At 37.4% G+C, this 20558-nt stretch overlaps 4 protein-coding genes and 1 long non-coding RNA gene across 6 annotated transcripts in view; 1 reads left to right on the forward strand and 4 right to left on the reverse strand.

Moving 5' to 3' along the window:
- Positions 1-2249: 2249 nt before the first annotated feature.
- On the reverse strand, positions 2250-3890 carry LOC128376224 (E3 ubiquitin-protein ligase TRIM39-like). 2 transcript variants are annotated; one of them, XM_053336399.1, is made up of 2 exons: positions 3664-3890; positions 2250-3627 (listed from the first exon to the last, which is right to left on the reverse strand). In XM_053336399.1, the coding sequence occupies exons 1-2, from the start codon at positions 3888-3890 to the stop codon at positions 2250-2252; spliced, it is 1605 nt and encodes a 534-aa protein (XP_053192374.1). The 2 variants fall into 2 exon arrangements, with proteins under 2 accessions (XP_053192374.1, XP_053192373.1); XM_053336398.1 differs by having other exon boundaries at positions 2250-3890.
- A 5465-nt stretch (positions 3891-9355) lies between these two features.
- LOC128376876 (E3 ubiquitin-protein ligase TRIM21-like) lies at positions 9356-11005 on the reverse strand. The gene has a single exon (XM_053336734.1). The coding sequence runs from the start codon at positions 11000-11002 to the stop codon at positions 9356-9358; it is 1647 nt and encodes a 548-aa protein (XP_053192709.1). The 5' UTR covers positions 11003-11005.
- A 1756-nt stretch (positions 11006-12761) lies between these two features.
- LOC128376998 (uncharacterized) lies at positions 12762-13279 on the forward strand. Its single transcript, XR_008323287.1, has 2 exons — positions 12762-12816; positions 13055-13279. It is a non-coding gene; the product is annotated as an uncharacterized LOC128376998 (long non-coding RNA).
- A 5181-nt stretch (positions 13280-18460) lies between these two features.
- The window catches only part of LOC128376787 (nuclear factor 7, ovary-like), a 33375-nt gene continuing 31277 nt past the window's right edge, over positions 18461-20558 (reverse strand). Inside the window, exon 3 of the mRNA XM_053336641.1 lies at positions 18461-18560. The gene's annotated coding sequence lies outside the window, so the exon portion shown is untranslated. The remainder of the gene's footprint in view (positions 18561-20558) is intronic.
- On the reverse strand, positions 18527-20203 carry LOC128379043 (E3 ubiquitin-protein ligase TRIM21-like). Its single transcript, XM_053338655.1, has one exon. It carries the CDS (start codon positions 20198-20200, stop codon positions 18527-18529), a length of 1674 nt encoding a protein of 557 aa, XP_053194630.1. The 5' UTR covers positions 20201-20203.

Consider the following 20558-nt stretch of genomic DNA (forward strand, 5'->3'; position numbering starts at 1 on the left):
CAGCTTTGTGTAATTAAGTATAATATGCACTTCCATGTAGCACTGAACAGATTTGGAAACTACACTCAGTTGCAAGTATATTAGGCACACCTATACTCTTTAAACCAATCTACTTCAAACTACAGAGGCCCTGCAGTACATCCTACCTTTATGAAACACAGCTGAGTTGATAAAGTTCGTGTTGATGTGGCGGTTGTGTACTCCATCTCTGTTGCGTTATGTTATGGAAGAAGCACCACCGTCACTTTCGGCATCAACCTGCCATTTATTCTGATGGTAAAAGGAGTGATATCCCACAGTCAGTCTCTCACATGAACTTCTCAAAAATGCTAAAATAAAAATAACATAAAATAAGGTAAGTTTGACGTGGTGCTAGCTAGCAGCTACTCCATAGGCCTACTATTTATTTGCATACAGAGCTTAGCTAGCAAACCACCGATAACGTGGTGCACTCAACACCCCGACTTAAACAATTCAAAACACTGATAATACTGACATACAGCATAAGATACAGACACTCACTTTTAGCCATAAAACAAGGTTAATATCTCCATTTTTACGGAGCTGATAAAATGTGCACCTACCACAGAGACGGCATTCACAGACTGCTGAGTTCAGGGCGCACCAACAGAGGGCGCTGTACTCATATTACTCTCATCGTCTCTGTGGTAATAGCCATTATTCTTATGCAGAGAAAATAAATAATAAAATAATAAAATACATAACACAATAGGAAATGGACAAATGGACAATAATACATTAAAATCAGTGCAAATATATATTAAAAACAGGCCAGTTAGAAATGACAATGAATCATTAACTCCGTTACACTGTGATAACCGAAAGGTGAGTTTTGAGGCTGCAAAACCAAATCTGGCCACTGGATGTCACTGTTGTACAGAGAGACCATAATTACTGCAGCAGCTATTTATAAAAGGTAAGTTTCAAATAAGAGAAAGACAAGCTGCTAAACTTACCTGTAACAAGGTTGAAATACTAGCGATATACACTGAATATAAAAGAAAACGTCTAATAAGGTTGAAACCCTGAATACAGAAGTTATTCTGTTATAATGTTTTCCATTATAACAAGATATTTTTAATGTTATTCTGATATATTTTCTAGTTACTACTGTACATACCAGATTATTCATTTTTTACAGGAAACATTTATTATAATGACTGTTAATAACTAATATTTATTTGTTTATGGTAGGACATGTCACAATCTTTGAATTATTTAATGAAACAATACAAATATTGAAACCCTATTTTAAGTTAATATAAAGCACTAATGCATGTTTTAATTCAAATATTGGTTACTGTACAGTCGGCATAACGTTTAACAATAAAAACAGTTGGATGATTTACTTCAGTAGAAAACAAGCCTCTCAATAGATTGTAGGTCAATTAAATAAAACTAACAAGCAGTACAGAGAGAAAATAGTGAAATATGATGATACAAAGCTGCATAATGTAGACTAATAAGTGTATGTTAAATAAAGCAGTAAAAACATTAGTGATTGTTAATGAACTGTAACAGAAACACAAACACAGCTTCTCTATAAACCAGGCTTTATTTTTAGTGTTTGGTGTTCAACAAGTCACTGCTTACTCAGGTCATGTTGTTAAAGCATCACATTAAAACTACACACCTAGTTTAGTTTACTGTTGGTTTCTTTACAATCACATATTTACAGATTTCTTTAAATCATAATCAGTCTCATCAGTATTCAAACAAACAGAAAATGGCAAAGTGACCGACACCAAACCAAACCTCAAATACAGAGAATATACATGAACATATATTCTATTAATCTACTAGAACTGCAGCTAATGATTATTTACATCAACAATTAACCTCTCTAATATCTTTTAAATAATTTTTTACTCCATAAAGGATCAGAAAATTGTAAAAATGTCCAACGTCCAAACAATATTCAGTTTCTATTATATAGAGCAGAAAATGGCAGTAAAATGTCATATTTACAAAGATGGAGCCTGAGACTGTTTAACAAAAAACAAGAAACTTTTGGTTTCTTGCTAAACTTTGATTTTAAGTAGCAGTGAAAAAAGAGTTGTGTGAATTTGATCAAAAGTTTGAATAGTTTTAATTTAATGAATGAATCTCCCTTTTCGTGGGATACATAACATTCTTTTAATATAGTTCTTCTTTATTCTTAAAAAACAACGTGTACAGTATGACACACTGAATGTTTATTTTTGCTCTCATGAAAATAAAAAAGGTGATTACTCAGTTTCATTCACAGGACAGATGATCAGAGGGGCAGAGTTTTTACCACCATCATTAGGACTAGGACTGAAGTATGGGTAGAGTTTCTCAGTGAAGGAGCAGCCAGTAAAGGAGTAGATAAGAGCTGCAGCATCTACGTCATAAAAGGAGACCAGACCCTCCTCATAATCCACAAACACCCCCACCTTCTGAGGCTGAGACTTCAGAGAGAGACAGAGTGGAGTGTTGTTACAACATTTGTACTCATTTCCATTTCTCAAACATATAGTCCAGTAACCATTCTGAGGGTTCAGTAAGATTTGTCCTTTCCTGTTGATCGACTCTCTGGCCACTCCTAAACTCCATTTAGTCTTCTCTTTAACCTGAACCTCAAAGCAAAATCTGCCTGAAGACAAACTCTGCTTTCCTAACACACAGGGACCAGAAGAAAATCTCTCTGGGTTGTCTGGGAGATTCTTCCTCACATCAACATGATTTACTTGTTTCCCATCATCAGACAGGATGAGTTTAGGATTTGCTGTATCAGGATCAAGAGTCACATCCACTGCATACTGCTGGACCCTCTTCAGCTCAGCCTCAAACAACTTCTTCATCTGTTCACTGAGCGTCTCCTCCAGCTGAGCCACAGCTTTCACCACAGACCCCTCATATGGTGGACGGACGCTGACCTCTGTCCAGTCTTTGGTGGGTGGAGCAGCTTTCAGGGACAGGAAGTTTAGGAGGAGGTGGAGGTGGTCTTCAGAGTGTGAGAGCTTCTCCACCTCAGAGCTTCTCTTCTTCAGCTCAGAGATTTCCTGTTCCAGCTCTTTGATGAAGTCTTCAGCCTGTTTCTCTGTTGTTCTTTGCTTCTCTTCAATCGTCTCAATGAGCTCATTCAGGCTTCTCTCAACAGACTCCATCAGAGCGGTGAAGACCTGAACACCTTCTGCTTTCTCTCTGTCTGCGGCTTCCTTACTGAGGTCAACTGAGTGTTTGATCTCTTGAATCTTCAGTCGTCTCTTCTGGATCATCTCCTGAATTTCAGCCTCTGTCTTCCCCAGCTCTGCCTTCTTTCCTTCATATTCTTCTTTCAGAGGAACAAACTCATGTGTCTTGTGGTCTAAAACAGAGCAGAGTGCACAGACACATGTCTGGTCGGTCTTACAGAACAGCTCCAGAGGTTTATCGTGCTTCATACACATCCTGTCTTCCAGGTTCTCCACAGGGTCGATCAGCTGATGTCTTTTCAGACGAGGAGCTGTCAGATGAGGCTCCAGGTGAGTCTCACAGTAGGAGGTCAGACACACCAGACAGGACTTCAGGGCCTTCAGTTTGGTTCCAGTACAGACGTCACAGGGAACTTCTCCTGGTTTGGCAGCTTGTTGCTCTGAGCTGCTGCTGCTGGCTTTCTGTTGAGCTTCCTGTCTGAACTGAGAAACCATCTCAGAGAATAAAGTGTTGACCCTCAAGTCAGGTCTTGTGTTGAACATTTCTTTACACACTGGACACAGGTACTGGACATCACTGTTCCAGTGTTCGTTGATGCAGTTTTTGCAGAAGTTGTGTCCACATGGTGTGGTGACTGGATCAGTGAACACATCCAGACAGATGGAGCACAGAAACGGATCTTCAGATAACAGACAGCTGGCAGCAGACATATCTACACATGTAGAGTGAAAGAAGAGAATCAAAGCACATTATTTTTTGTTTTCTAAAAAAAAAGTTTGTTTACTGTTCCATTTATTATAGCATGATATAAAGCAAAACTTTCATTAAATATCAACCATTTTACTCATCTGCAGCTCTTTATCTTACAGCTCATTGTGGCTGTTTGTGCTTTTACTATTACTCAATACAATCTGATCCACTGATAAAATATCACAGAATATGTTCATATCTTGTTGTAGAGAAGAATTATTATTGAAGAATCTCACTGCTAACAAAGCTTTTGCTAACTTGATAACAAAACACATTTTATTTCCTGTTGCTGCTTCACAAAAAAAGCATCCCCTTTACCCTGGGGAAGAAAACCATTAATGTGAAACAGCTACAGGAAACAGAATGTGTCTGTAGGAAGTGATCAGTAAATAGTCAAAGATCAGGAAATAGCAGTGAAGCTAAACTCCAAACCACAGAGGTTCAGTTCCACTTTACAAAAGTCCTGAGAACTGACAGAGACTTAAAAACACTTAAAGTGTTTTTTACTGAGTCTGTAAAAGCAGCTGCAGTTATACTGTAAACAATCTCACAAGTGTCAGTATGAAATGAAAAGAGATGAACTTCCTGTCTCCTGTGTTAAAGCTGGTTGTTGAAACATTAAATATGATCAGTTGTACTCACCAGTGTTTGGCAGAGACTCTGCTGTGTTGTTGAGAAAGACTTGATGAACTCAGTTTCATTTATATTTGGACTGAAGTGGAGAGACTCGACTGCAGCTCTGATGTCCTCTGATTAATGTTTAGTTTCATTTCTGCAGAGTGACGTTGAAGCTGTCTGTCTTTTTCTCCAGTGTTGCTCCTCCTCTTGCTCCAGCTCTGCATGTGGGACTTTTTTTCTTCCTCTGTTTTACATAATTATTATAAGATATCATGGAGCAAAGCTTGTTCTGCACCTAACAGGCAGGAGGAGTTAGACATGTGAAAAGGAGTTATAGAAGCCAATAACATAACTTTTGGCTGCCTGGTAAAAAAAAAAAAATCCTTTGCAAATGTAATAACTGGAGCCAATAACGTAAATAAGTTTCATTTATTGGATATTCAGGACTTTTATTATGTTATTGGCTTATATTGTTGTTGCTCAGCTTAATAATGTGCATTAAAAGTTTTTGAGGTTTTTCTTCTAACAGCCACAGTTAGTTATTTCCAAACAGACTTTTAACTTCTTTAAACCATTTTCCAGTTTTTTTTTCACAAATACAAAATGAGATGACAAACCGTTAACAACAATTGAAAGATGATTTAATTTCACCTCATGCAGATGCAATGTCTATATTTTGCATTATGTACAACCATACTTGTTTCTTTGCTTGAGATCATAACACTGAAGCGGTTTGCAGCAGAGTTCAACAGGTTTCATGTTGACAGGTCCCTGATGACTCTCTACATTGAATCAATTTGATCATTTTGCCACATCTGTTGGTATGGCAGTCTAAATATCACATCCAAGAATACAGCAGCAAAGTTACAGGTGTCCAGCAGAGTAGCCTGTCTGGTTTGTATAACAGTCGGATGGTGAAGAGGACAAATAGATCCACTATAGATCCACTTTATCATAAACATTCAGGTCAGCAGTGATCTTTCCTGTTGCTGTCAGGACTCGATGGCATGTTCGGTGGTTTTGTTTTGTTGTTATTTTGTTAAACTTTGTCTCTGTGTGTTTCAGAGATGTATGGAAACAAGGACGGGTCCATCCCTGCCACCTTTGAGATCCTCCACATGATTGGCTGGAAGCCTCATGAATCACAGGTGAGACAGATGTTTATTTATTTATTTATTTTATCTTTGTCTCCAATTTTGGTGCCAAGTAATGATTCCCAGAGTTCATTTGTCTTTTAAACAGTCATTCCAAATAACCCAGAAACAGGGAAGAAATATCAAATCAGGTCTATTAGTGTAACTGTTAATTAATCCATTAAATGTTTTTTTGTTTTTTTCCATCAGGCCAAACCAGCGAAGCGAGGCTCAGCCACTGTGTCGTTTGGGGATTTGTCAAACATCAGTCAGCCAACCAACACAAAGAAGTCATAGAAACATCTGAGCCACTGATCAGCTGACACACTGAAGATTGTAAATACTATATTTTATTTAAACAACTGTTTTGTAGCCAGACTAAGTATAAGCAATGTGTTGTAATATTATTCTCTGGAAATAAAGCTGAACAGAGAAGGTGGTGTGTGGATTGCTTTTATCTTGAACAGGAAGTTTACTTTTTGAATATGAATAAAATGTACTTACTGAAAAAACTCAACAAAAACTTAACCAAACACTAAACAAGACTTTAAGTTACTAAAATGTTATAAAATGTTCTTTTTTGTTACCTAACCAATGTTGCCACGCTCTAAAGTATACCCTGATTCATCATCAAATTTTAATTAAATCAGACAATAATTTTAAAAAATGAACATTGTGTCGACATGAAACTAGTTATTGAGACCACAAAGTCATTAGGAAACTATTTACTGAGGTAATAAATGAAGTGAGAAGTAGGGTCATTTTCTCACAGATGTCTCTACAATTAGACTTCCTTTTTGAACCAGTGGAGTCGCCCCCTGATGGCCATTAGAGAGAATGCAGGCTTATGGTTCTCCCACATTCCACCTGATCTGTCTAACCTACAAGCTGACTGGAATTCAGTCTTTATTTTAGGAGGTATCTTGCCCAGACCTGAAGTTTTAGAAAAGGAGTAAATCTGATCTGTTGATGGCACTAGACAAAAAATCATCAAGTCATTGGAATTCATCACGGTTGGGTTTTTTTTTTTTTTTGCAAACGTTATCACAATCTGTCTATCCTGTTTCACTCAGAAACACGACACAATATGGAAGTTAGATAGGAAAGGCATCTTTATTTATATAGTGCATTTCATACCCAATGTCAACTCAATGTGCTTTACATAAAACAAACATTTAACAGTAAGAATTGGAAACAAAAAACATACAATTTGAAAAATAAAACTGTCAAAAAAGCTGTTTCATTTGGACTTTGAATACTTTAAATAGCATCTCTGTGGGACATAGATGGCAGAGCTCAATCTTAATTAAGACATACTTAAATACAAAACAATATTAGTTGAATAATCTGCTCCTATTTTAGCTCAATGTATTCTACTACTATGTTGTTTTTTTCTTCATTTCCAGCTCTGAATTCCAGCTGTGTGTAATTAAGTAGAATATTCACTTCATGTAGCACTGAACAGATTTGGAAACTATACTCAGTTGCAAGTATATTAGGTGCACCTATACTCTTTAAACCCAATCTACTTCAAACTACAGAGGCCCTGCAGTACATCTTACCTTTATGAAATACAGTTGAGTTGATAAAGTTCTTGTTGATGTGGCGGTTGTGTACTCCATCTCTGTTGCGTTGTGTTATGGAAGAAGCACCACCGTCACTTTCGGCATCAACCTGCCATTTATTCTGATGGTAAAAGGAGTGATATCCCACAGTCAGTCTCTCACATGGACTTCTCAAAAATACTGAAATAAAATAACATAAAATAAGATAAGTTTGACTTGGTGCTAGCTAGCAGCTACTCCATACTATTTATTTACATGCAGAGCTTAGCTAGCAAACCACCGATAACGTGGTGCACTCAACACCCCGACTTAAACAATTCAAAACACTGATAATACAGACATACAGCATAAGATACAGACACTCACTTTTAGCCATAAAAACAAGGTTAATATCTCTGTTTTTACGGAGCTGATAAAATGTGCACCTACCACAGAGACGGCATTCACAGACTGTTGAGTTCAGGGCGCACCACCAGAGGGTGCTGCACTCATATTACTCTCATAGTCTCAGTGGTAATAGCCATTATTCTTATGCAGAGAAAATAAATAATAAAATAATAAAATACACAACACAATAGGAAATGGACAAATGGCCAATAATAAATTAAAATCAGTGCAAATATATATTAAAAACAGGCCAGTTAGAAATGGCAAGTGAAATCATTAACTCCGTTACACTGTGATTACTGAAAGGTGAGTTTTGAGGCTGCAAAACCAAATCTGGCCACTGGATGTCACTGTTGTACAGAGAGACCATAATTACTGCAGCAGCTATTTATAAAAGGTAAGTTTCAAATAAGAGAGAGACAAGCTACTAAACTTACCTGTAACAAGGTTGAAATACTATATACACTGAATATAAAAGAAAACGTCTAATAAGGTTGAAACACTGAATACAGAAGTTATTCTTTTATTATGTTTTCCATTATAATAAGATATTTTTAATGTTATTCTGATATGTTTTCTAGTTACTACTGTACATATCAGATTATTCACTTTTTACAGGAAGCATTTATTATAATGACTGTAATAACTAATATTTATTTGTTTATGGTTGGACATGTCACAATCTTTAAATTATTTAATGAAACAGAAAGAATACACATATTGAAACCCTATTTTAAGTTAATATAAAGCACTAATGCATGTTTTAATTCAAATATTGGTTACTGTACAGTGGGCATAAAGTTTAACAATGAAAACAGTTGGATGATTTACTTCAGTAGAAAACAAGCCTCTCAATAGATTGTAGGTCAATTAAATAAAAGCAACAAGCAGTGCAGAGAGAAAATAATGAAATATGATGATACAAAGCTGCATAATGTAGACTAATAAGTGTATGTTAAATAAAGCAGTAAAAACATTAGTGATTGTTAATGAACTGTAACAGAAACACAAACACAGCTTCTCTGTAAACCAGGCTTTATTTTTTGTGTTTGGTGTTTAACAAGTCACTGCTTACTCAGGTCATGTTGTTAAAGCATCACATTAAAACTACACAACTAGTTTAGTTTACTGTTGGTTTCTTTACAATCACATATTTACAGATTTCTTTAAATCATTATCAATGTCATCACTATTCAAACTAACAGAAAATGGCAAAGTGGTCGATAACAAACCAAACCTCAAATATAGAGAATATACATGAACATATATTCTATTAAGCTATTAGAACTGCAGCTAATGGTTATTTACATCAACAATTAACCCCTCTAATATCTTTTAAATCATTTTTTACTCCATAAAGGGTCAGAAAATTGTAAAAATGTCCAACGTCCAAACAATATTCATTTTCTATCAGAAAGAGCAGAAAATGGCAGTAAAATGTCATATTTACAAAGATGGAGCCTGAGGCTGTTTAACAAAAAACAAGACATTTTTGGTTCCTTTGTAAACTTTGATTTTAACTAGAAGTGAGAATAGAGTTGTGTAAATTTGATCAAAAGTTTGAATAGTTTTAATTTTTAATGAATGAATCTCACTTTTCATGGGATACATAACATTCTTTTAGTACAGTTCTTCTTTATTCTTAATAAACAAAGTGTACAGTATGACACACTGAATGTTACTGACACTTAATATTTGATCTCATGAAATAAAAACTGGCAACTATTCATTAGTTTGATTGACAGGACAGATGATCAGAGGGGCGGAGTTTTTACCACCATCATTAGGACTAGGACTGATGTATGGGTAGAGTTTCTCAGTGAAGGAGCAGCCAGTAAAGGAGTAGATAAGAGCTGCAGCATCTACGTCATAAAAGGAGACCAGACCCTCGTCATAATCCACAAACACCCCCACCTTCTGAGGAGGAGACTTCAGAGAGAGACGGACTGGAGGGTTATTATCAGCTTTGTACTCCTTTCCATTTCTCAACCATATATTCCAGTAACCATCTTGAGTACTCAGTGTGATGTGTCCCTTCCTGTTGATCGACTCTCTGGCCACTCCTAAATCCCAGTCAGTCTTCTCTTTAACTTGAACCTCAAAGTAAAATCTGCCTGAAGACAAACTCTGCTTTCCTAAGACACAAACACATCTAGCAAATCTCTCTGGGTTGTCTGGGAGATTCTTCTCCACATCACCACAGTGAACTTGTTTCCCATCATCGGACAGGATGAGTGCAGAATGTGCTGTAACAGGATCAAGAGTCACATCCACTGCATACTGCTGGACTCTCTTCAGCTCAGCTTCAAACATCTTCTTCATCTGTTTACTGAGCGTCTCCTCCAGCTGAGCCACAGCTCTCACCACAGTCCCCTCATATGATGGTGGACGGACGCTGATCTCTGTCCAGTCTTTGGTAGGTGGAGGAGCTTTCAGGGACGGGAAGTTTTGGAGGAGGTGGAGGTGGTCTTCAGACTGTGAGAGCTTCTCCACCTCAGAGCTTCTCTTCTTCAGCTCAGAGATTTCCTGTTCCAGCTCTTTGATGAAGTCTTCAGCATGTTTCTCTGTTGTTCTTTGCTTCTCTTCAATCGTCTCAATGAGCTCATTCAGGCTTCTCTCAACAGACTCCTTCAGAGCGGTGAAGACCTGAACACCTTGTGCTTTCTCTCTGTCTGCAGCTTCCTCACTGAGGTCAACTGACTGTTTGATCTCTTGAATCTTCAGTCGTCTCTTCTGGATCATCTCCTGAATTTCAGCCTCTGTCTTCCCCAGCTCTGCCTTCTTTCCTTCATATTCTTCTTTCAGAGGAACAACATCATGTGTCTTGTGGTCTAAAACAGAGCAGAGCATGCAGACACATGTCTGGTCGGTCTTACAGAACAGCTCCAGAGGTTTATCATGCTTCATACACATCCTGTCTTCCAGGTTCTCCACAGGGTCCATCAGCTGATGTCTTTTCAGACCTGACTTTGTCAGATGAGGTTCCAGGTGAGTCTCACAGTAGGAGGTCAGACACACTAGACAGGACTTCAGGGCCTTCAGTTTGGTTCCAGTACAGTCGTCACAGGGAACTTCTCCTGGTTTAGCAGCTTGTTGCTCTGAGCTGCTGCTGCTGGCTTTCTGTTGAGCTTCCTGTCTGAACTGAGAAACCATCTCGGAGATGAAAGTGTTGATGTGAAGCTCAGGTCGTATGTAGAAACTCTTATTACACATTGGACACAGGTATTGGTCATTACTGTTCCAGTGTTCATTGATGCAGGTTTTGCAGAAGTTGTGTCCACATGGTGTGGTGACTGGATCAGTGAACACATCCAGACAGATGGAGCACAGAAACTGATCTTCAGATCTCGGACAGCTGGCAGCAGACATATCTACACATGTAGAGTGAAAGAAGAGAATCAAAACACATTATTTTTTTGTTTTGTAAAAAAGACGTTTGTTTACTGTTACATTTAGTAGGTTATAGCATGATATAAAGCAAAACTTTTAATTAAATATGCTGTGAACTTTCATTTTACTCATCTGCAGCTCTTTATCTAACAGCTCATTTTGGCTGTTTGTGCTTTTACTATTACTCAATACAATCTGATCCACTGATAAAATATCACAGAATATGTTCATATCTTGTTGTAGAGAAGAATTATTATTGAAGAATCTCACTGCTAACAAAGCTTTTGCTAACTTGATGACAAAACACATTTTATTTCCTGTTGCTGCTTCACAAAAAAAGCATCCCCTTTTCCCTGGGGAAGAAAACCATTAATGTGAAACAGCTACAGGAAACAGAATGTGTCTGTAGGAAGTGATCAGTAAATAGTCAAAGATCAGGAAATAGCAGTGAAGCTAAACTCCAAACCACAGAGGTTCAGTTCCACTTTACAAAAGTCCTGAGAACTGACAGAGACTTAAAAACACTTAAAGTGTTTTTACTGAGTCTGTAAAAGCAGCTGCAGTTATACTGTAAACAATCTCACAAGTGTCAGTATGAAATGAAAAGAGATGAACTTCCTGTCTCCTGTGTTAAAGCTGGTTGTTGAAACATTAAATATGATCAGTTGTACTCACCAGTGTTTGGCAGAGACTCTGCTGTGTTGTTGAGAAAGACTTGATGAACTCAGTTTAATTTATATTTGGACAGAAGTGGAGAGACTCGACTGCAGCTCTGATGTAACTCTGATTAATGTTTAGTTTCAATTCTGGACAGTGACGTTGAAGTGGTCTGTCTTGTTTTTCCAGTGTTGCTCCTCCTCTTGGTGATGCTCTGTATGTGGGATTTTTTTCTTCCTCTGTTTTACATCATTATTGTGAAATATCATGGAGCAAAGGTTGTTCTGCACCTAACAGGCAGGAGGAGTTAGACATGTGAAAAGGAGTTGTAGAAGCCAATAACATCATAACTTTTGGCTGCCTGGTGAAAAAACAATCCTTTGCAAATGTAATAACTGGAGCCAATAACGTAAATAAGTTTCATTTATTGGATATTCAGGACTTTTATTATGTTATTGGCTTATATTGTTGCTCAGCTTAATAATGTGCATTGAAAGTTTTTTTGAGGTTTTCCTTCAAACAGCCACAGTTAGTTATTTCCAAACACATTTTTAACTTCTTCAAATCATTTTCCTTTTTTTTCACAAATACAAAATGAGATGACAAACAGTTAACAACTGAAAGATGATTTAATTTAACCTCATGCAGATGCAATGTCTATATTTTTCATTATGTACAACCTTACTTGTTTCTTTGCTTTAGATCATAACACTGAAACGGTTAGCAGCAGAGTTCAACAGGTTTCATGTTGACATGTCCCTGATGACTCTCTACATAGAATCAATTTGATCATTTTGCCTCATCTGTTGGTATGGCAGTCTAAATATCACATCCAAGAATACAGCAGCAAAGTTACAGGTGTCCAGCAGAGTAGCCTGTCTGGTTTGTATAACAGTCGGATGGTGAAGAGGGCAAATAGATCCACTATAGATCCACTTTATCATAAACATTCAGGTCAGCAGTGATCTTTCCTGTTGCTGTCAGGACTCGATGGCATGTTCAGTGGTTTTGTTTTGTTGTTATTTTGTTAAACTTTGTCTTTGTTTGTTTCAGAGGTGTATGGAAACAAGGATGGGTCCATCCCTGCCACCTTTGAGATCCTCTACATGATTGGCTGGAAGCCTCATGAATCACAGGTGAGACGGATGTTCTCCTACAACAAACAGAGTTGTGTGTTCAACAAAGTCTTTATTTATTTATTTATTTTATCTTTGTCTCCAGTTTTGGTGCCAAGTAATGTCCCAGAGGTAATTTGTCTTTTAAACAGTCAGTGATTCCAAATAACCCCGAAACAGGAAAGAAATATCAAATCAGGTCTATCAGTGTAACTGTTGTTAATTAATCCATTAAATGTTTTTTTGTTTTTTTCATCAGGCCAAACCAGCGAAGCGAGGCTCAGCCACTGTGTCGTTTGGGGATTTGTCAAACATCAGTCAGCCAACCAACACAAAGAAGTCATAGAAACATCTGAGCCACTGATCAGCTGACACACTGAAGATTGTAAATACTATATTTTATTTAAACACCTGTTTTGTAGCCAGACTAAGTATAAGCAATGTGTTGTAATATTATTCTCTGGAAATAAAGCTGAACAGAGAAGGTGGTGTGTGGATTACATTTTCTTTAACAGGAAGTTTAGTTTTTGGATATTAATAAAATGTACTTGCTGATAAAACTCAACATCTGACTCTTCAGAGGGTCCTTTACTTTAACCAAACACTAAATAAGACTTTTTTATAAAATGTTTCAAAATGTTCTTTTATGTTACCTAACCAATGCTGTTGCCATGGTAGCAACCTATCAATACAATCTTGCCACGCACTAAAGCATACCCAGATTTATATCAAATTTTAATTAAAATCAGACCATAGTTTCAAAAATGAACATTGTGTCAACATGAAACTAGTTATTGAGACCATAATATGGAAGTTAGATAGGCAAGGCAGCTTTATTTAAATAGCGCATTTCATACCCAATGGCAACTCTATGTGCTTTACATAAAACAAACATTTAACAGTAAGAATTGGAAATAAAAAAACATACAATTTGAAAAATAAAACTGTCAAAAAGCTGTTTCATCTGGACTTTGAATACTTTAAATAGCATCTCTGTGGGACATATGGCAGAGCTCAATCTTAATGAAGACATACTTAAATACAAAACAATATTAGTTGAATAATCTGCTCCTATTTTAGCTCAATGTATTCTACTACTGTGTTGTTTTTTACTTCATTTAAAGCTCTAAATTTCAGCTGTGTGTAATTAAGTATAATATTCACTTCCAAGTAGCACTGAACAGATTTGGAAACTACACTCAGTTGCAAGTATATTAGGCGCACCTATACTCTTTAAACCAATCTACTTCAAACTACAGAAGCCCTGCAGTACATCTTACCTTTATGAAATACAGTTGAGTTGATAAAGTTCTTGTTGATGTGGCGGTTGTGTACTCCATCTCTGTTGCGTTGTGTTATGGAAGAACCACCACCGTCACTTCCGGTGTTACAAATCAACTGGTTTTCACGTTAACTGGTTACCTTTGTTTGTAAACAAACACCGCTCCTGCAGATGTTCCAGTCACGGAGAGAAAATGTAGCTGACCTCGCGAATGCCTGAATGCACGTCCATATATAAATCTGATGATCTCTCGCTCCACCTGCTTAATCCAAACATGATACCTCATGTTGTGAAGTACAATTGTGGGATCCGAAATACTAGACACCATATTCTGTATACATGTTCAAATAAAAATAAATAAATAAAAAGTCACCCGACACGGGATTTGAACCAACTGCAAAAATTCCCCAGCCTAATGATTTACCATTAGGCCACATAGCTACACAACAAGCAAGTGTCATAAAGTCATACAATTACTGTTGAATTAAAAATCACGTTTGCATAGCCACGACTGTCAACACACCACGGCCAAATTAACTTGTGACCACTGTTATTGCAATGATAACACTTTAGCACCTTACAGGTCCAGCTTGCTGCACCTCTGAAAAACATTTCACGATGATCAAAGATCACGTTTGGTAAAGATGGTCGAGGAAAATCACGCATTTGATGTTTTGGACACGTTTACGTCCGTGTGTTGTAAATCATGTAGGAGCAACATTGTGTAAATAAAACAATTTGAAGTCGAGCGGATAGGCTATCTATCTATCTATCTTCATTTGTATAGCGCCAAATCACAACAAAGTTATCTCAAGGCTCTTTACACATAGAGCAGGTTCTAAACCAAACTCTTCAGGTTTTAACTTTAAAGAGACCCAACATTCCCACATGAGCAAGCACTTGGTGACAGTGGCAAGAAAAAACTCCCTTTTAACAAGAAGAAGGAGTGGACTTAACAAGTGTGGATATCCTATATGCCACGCGTTACTCCGCTCGAATAAATAAAAAGTCACCCGACACGGGATTTGAACCAACTGCAAAATATCCCCAGTCTTGTGATTTACCGTTAGGCCACATAGTTACATAACAAACATCTATCATAAAGTCATACAGTTACTGTTGAATTAAAAATCACGTTTGCATAGCCACGACTGTCAACACACCGCGGCCAAATTAACTTGTGACCACTGTTATTGCAATGATAACACTTTAGCACCTTACAGGTCCAGCTTGCTGCACCTCTGAAAAACATTTCACGATGATCAAAGATCACGTTTGGTAAAGATGGTCGAGGAAAAGCACGCATTTGATGTTTTGGACACGTTTACGTCCGTGTGTTGTAAATCATGTTGGAGCAACAGTGTGCATTGAGCAACAATTTGAAGTCGAGCGGAGTAACGCGTGGCATATAGGATATCCACACATAGTGGTACACAGTTATAAAATCATTCATCACATCACTTGTTGATTTGAGGAAGTTTGGACTGAATGGATGGATGGGTAGTGGAGCGAGGAAAGCAATATGACCAAATATGAAATTGAGACTAAAAGTACATTTTGTTTCCGGTTTCTATTTAGTAAGATAGGATTGTTATTTGTTTTGTTCTCCCACTCTGAGTCTGGTTCTGAGGGTTCTTCCTGTTTAAAGGTAGGCTAGTTTTTTCTCTCCACTGTCACCAAGTGCTTGCTCATGTGGGAATGTTGGGTCTCTTTAAAATGAAAACCTGAAGAGTTTGGTTTAGAACCTGCTCTATGTGTAAAGAGCCTTGAGATAACTTTGTTGTGATTTGGCGCTATACAAATGAAGATAGATAGATAGATAGCCTATCCGCTCGACTTCAAATTGTTTTATTTACACAATGTTGCTCCTACATGATTTACAACACACGGACGTAAACGTGTCCAAAACATCAAATGCGTGATTTTCCTCGACCATCTTTACCAAACGTGATCTTTGATCATCGTGAAATGTTTTTCAGAGGTGCAGCAAGCTGGACCTGTAAGGTGCTAAAGTGTTATCATTGCAATAACAGTGGTCACAAGTTAATTTGGCCGTGGTGTGTTGACAGTCGTGGCTATGCAAACGTGATTTTTAATTCAACAGTAATTGTATGACTTTATGACACTTGCTTGTTGTGTAGCTATGTGGCCTAATGGTAAATCATTAGGCTGGGGAATTTTTGCAGTTGGTTCAAATCCCGTGTCGGGTGACTTTTTATTTATTTATTTTTATTTGAACATGTATACAGAATATGGTGTCTAGTATTTCGGATCCCACAATTGTACTTCACAACATGAGGTATCATGTTTGGATTAAGCAGGTGGAGCGAGAGATCATCAGATTTATATATGGACGTGCATTCAGGCATTCGCGAGGTCAGCTACATTTTCTCTCCGTGACGGGAACATCTGCAGGAGCGGTGTTTGTTTACAAACAAAGGTAACCAGTTAACGTGAAAACCAGTTGATTTGTAACACCGGCATCAACCTGCCATTTATTCTGATGGTAAAAGGAGTGATATCCCACAGTCAGTCTCTCACATGAACTTCTCAAAAATGCTAAAATAAAATAACATAAAATAAGGTAAGTTTGACTTGGTGCTAGCTAGCAGCTACTCCATAGGCCTACTATTTATTTACATACAGAGCTTAGCTAGCAAACCACCGATGACGTGGTGCACTCAACACCCCGACTTAAACAATTCAAAACACTGATAATACAGACATACAGCATAAGATACAGACACTCACTTTTAGCCATAAAACAAGGTTAACATCTCTATTTTTACGGAGCTGATAAAATGTGCACCTACCGCAGAGACGGCATTCACAGACTGCTGAGTTCAGGGCGCACCAGCAGAGGGCGCTGTACTCATATTACTCTCATAGTCTCTGTGGTAATAGTGATTATTCTTATGCAGAGAAAGAATAAAATAAAATAATAAAATACACAACACAATAGGAAATGGACAAATGGCCAATAATAAATTAAAATCAGTGCAAATATATATTAAAAACAGGCCAGTTAGAAATGGCAAGTGGATCATTAACTCCGTTACACTGTGATAACTGAAAGGTGAGTTTTGAGGCTGCAAAACCAAATCTGGCCACTGGATGTCACTGTTGTACAGAGAGACCATAATTACTGCAGCAGCTATTTATAAAGGTAAGTTTCAAATAAGAGAGAGACAAGCTGCTAAATTTACCTGTAACAAGGTTGAAATACTATATACACTGAATATAAAAGAAAACGTCTAATAAGGTTGAAACACTGAATACAGAAGTTATTCCGTTATAATGTTTTCCATCATAACAAGATATTTTTAATATTATTCTGATATATTTTCTAGTTACTGCTGTACATACCAGATTATTCACTTTTTACAGGAAACATTATAATGACTGTAATAACTAATATTTATTTGTTTATGATAGGACATGTCACAATCTTTAAATTACTTAATGAAACAGAACACAAATACTGAAACCCTATTTTAAGTTAATATAAAACACTAATACATGTTTTAATTTAAATATTGGTTACTGTACAGTCGGCATAAAGTTTAACAATAAAAACAGTTGGATGATTTACTTCAGTAGAAAACAAGCCTCTCAATAGATTGTAGGTCAATTAAATAAAACTAACAAGCAGTACAGAGAGAAAGTAATGAAATATGATGATACAAAGCTGCATAATGTAGACTAATAAGTGTATGTTAAATAAAGCAGTAAAAACATTAGTGATTGTTAATGAACTGTAACAGAAACACAAACACAGCTTCTCTGTAAACCAGGCTTTATTTTTACTGTTTGGTGTTCAACAAGTCACTGCTTACTCAGGTCATGTTGTTAAAGCATCACATTAAAACTACACAACTAGTTTAGTTTACTGTTGGTTTCTTAACAATCACATATTTACAGATTTCTGTAAATCAAAATCAATCTCATCAGTATTCAAACAAACAGAAAATGGCAAAGTGGCCAATAACAAACCAAAATTCAAATATAGAGAATATACATGAACATATATTCTGTTAATCAACTATTACTGCAGCCAATGGCTATTTACATCAACAATTAACCTCTCTTATATCTTTTAAATCATTTTTTTATTCCATAAAGGGTCAGAAAATTGTAAAAATGTCCAACGTCCTAACAATATTCAGTTTCTATTATATAGAGCAGAAAATGGCAGTAAAATGTCATATTTACAAAGATGGAGCCTGAGACTGTTTAACAAAAAACAAGAACTTTTGGTGTCTTTGTAAACTTTGATTTTAACTAGAAGTGAGAATAGAGTTGTGTGAATTTGATCAAAAGTTTGAGTAGTTTTAATTTTTAATGAATGAATCTCAATTTTCATGGGATACACAACATTCTTTTAATACAGTTCTTCTTTATTCTTAATAAACAAAGTGTACAGTATGACACACTGAATGTAACTGACACTTAATATTTGCTCTCATAAAATAAAAACTGTTGACTATTCATTAGATTGACAGGACAGATGATCAGAGGGGCAGAGTTTTTACCACCATCATTATTACAGGGACTGAAGTATGGGTAGAGTTTCTCAGTGAAGGAGCAGCCAGTAAAGGAGTAGATAAGAGCTGCAACATCTACGTCATAAAAGGAGACCAGACCCTCCTCATAATCCACAAACACCCCCACCTTCTGAGGACGAGACTTCAGAGAGAGACGGACTGAAGGATCATCAAGAGGTTCGTACTCATTTCCATTTCTCAACCATATAGTCCAGAAACCATCCTGAGTACTCGGTGTGATTTTTCCCTTCCTGTGGATCGACTCTTTGACCACTCCTAAAGTCCATTTAGTCTTCTCTTTAACCTGAACCTCAAAGTAAAATCTGCCTGAAGACAAACTCTGCTTTCCTAAAACACAACAACAACCATAAAATCTCTCTAGGTTGTCTGGGAGATTCTTCTTCACATCACCATAGTTTACTTGTTTCCCATCATCAGACAGGATGAGTTTAGGATGTGCTGTATCAGGATCAAGAGTCACATCCACTGCATACTGCTGGACCCTCTTCAGCTCAGCCTCAAACAGCTTCTTCATCTGTTTACTGAGCGTCTCCTCCAGCTGAGCCACAGCTCTCACCACAGTACCCTCATATGATGGACAGACGCTGACCTCTGTCCAGTCTTTGGTGGGTGGAGCAGCTCTCAGGGACGGGAAGTTTTGGAGGAGGTGGAGGTGGTCTTCAGAGTGTGAGAGCTTCTCCACCTCAGATCTTCTCTTCTTCAGCTCAGAGATTTCCTGTTCCAGCGCTTTGATGAAGTCTTCAGCCTGTTTCTCTGTTGTTGTTTGCTTCTCTTCAATCGTCTCAATGAGCTCATTCAGGCTTCTCTCAACAGACTCCTTCAGAGCGGTGAAGACCTGAACACCTTCTGCTTTCTCTCTGTCTGCAGCTTCCTCACTGAGGTCAACTGAGTGTTTGATCTCTTCAATCTTCAGTCGTCTCTTCTGGATCATCTCCTGAATTTCAGCCTCTGTCTTCCTCATCTCTGCCTTCTTTCCTTCATATTCTTCTTTCAGAGGAACAAACTCATGTGTCTTGTGGTCTAAAACAGAGCAGAGCATGCAGACACATGTCTGGTCGGTCTTACAGAACAGCTCCAGAGGTTTATCGTGCTTCATACACATCCTGTCTTCCAGGTTATCCACAGGGTCGATCAGTTGATGTCTTTTCAGACCTGACATTGTCAGATGAGGCTCCAGGTGAGTCTCACAGTAGGAGGTCAGACACACCAGACAGGACTTCAGGGCCTTCAATTTGGTTCCAGTACAGACGTCACAGGGAACTTCTCCTGGTTTGGCAGCTTGTTGCTCTAAGCTGCTGCTGCTGGCTTTCTGTTGAGCTTCCTGTCTGAACTGAGAAACCATCTCAGAGAACAAAGTGTTGACCCTCATGTCAGGTCTTGTGTTGAACATTTCTTTACACAGTGGACACAGGTACTGGTCATTACTGTTCCAGTGGACATTGATGCAGTTTTTGCAGAAGTTGTGTCCACATGGTGTGGTGACTGGATCAGTGAACACATCCAGACAGATGGAGCACAGAAACGGATCTTCAGATAGCAGACAGCTGGCAGCAGACATATCTACACATGTAGAGTGAAAGAAAAAAACTATTTATTTTGTTTTCTAAAAAAGACGTTTGTTTACTGTTCCATTGATTATAGCATGATATAAAGCAAAACATTTAATTAAATATGCTGTGAACAACTTCAATCATTTACTCATCTGCAGCTCTTTATCTAACAGCTCATTGTGGCTGTTTGTGCTTTTACTATTACTCAATACAATCTGATCCACTGATAAAATATCACAGAATATGTTCATATCTTGTTGTAGAGAAGAATTATTATTGAAGAATCTCACTGCTAACAAAGCTTTTGCTAACTTGCTGACAAAACACATTTTATTTCCTGTTGCTGCTTCACAATAAGAGTGTCCT

Source organism: Scomber japonicus, chromosome 2 (genome assembly GCF_027409825.1).
Source record: "Scomber japonicus isolate fScoJap1 chromosome 2, fScoJap1.pri, whole genome shotgun sequence".
In the NCBI taxonomy this organism is placed as follows: Eukaryota; Metazoa; Chordata; class Actinopteri; order Scombriformes; family Scombridae; genus Scomber; species Scomber japonicus.

Bases quoted from the DNA above. Each gene is read 5' to 3' on its own strand.
- LOC128376224 (XM_053336398.1), bottom strand. From the start codon at position 3,890: ATGTCTGCTGCCAGCTGTCTGTTATCTGAAGATCCGTTTCTGTGCTCC.
- LOC128376876 (XM_053336734.1), bottom strand. From the start codon at position 11,002: ATGTCTGCTGCCAGCTGTCCGAGATCTGAAGATCAGTTTCTGTGCTCC.
- LOC128379043 (XM_053338655.1), bottom strand. From the start codon at position 20,200: ATGTCTGCTGCCAGCTGTCTGCTATCTGAAGATCCGTTTCTGTGCTCC.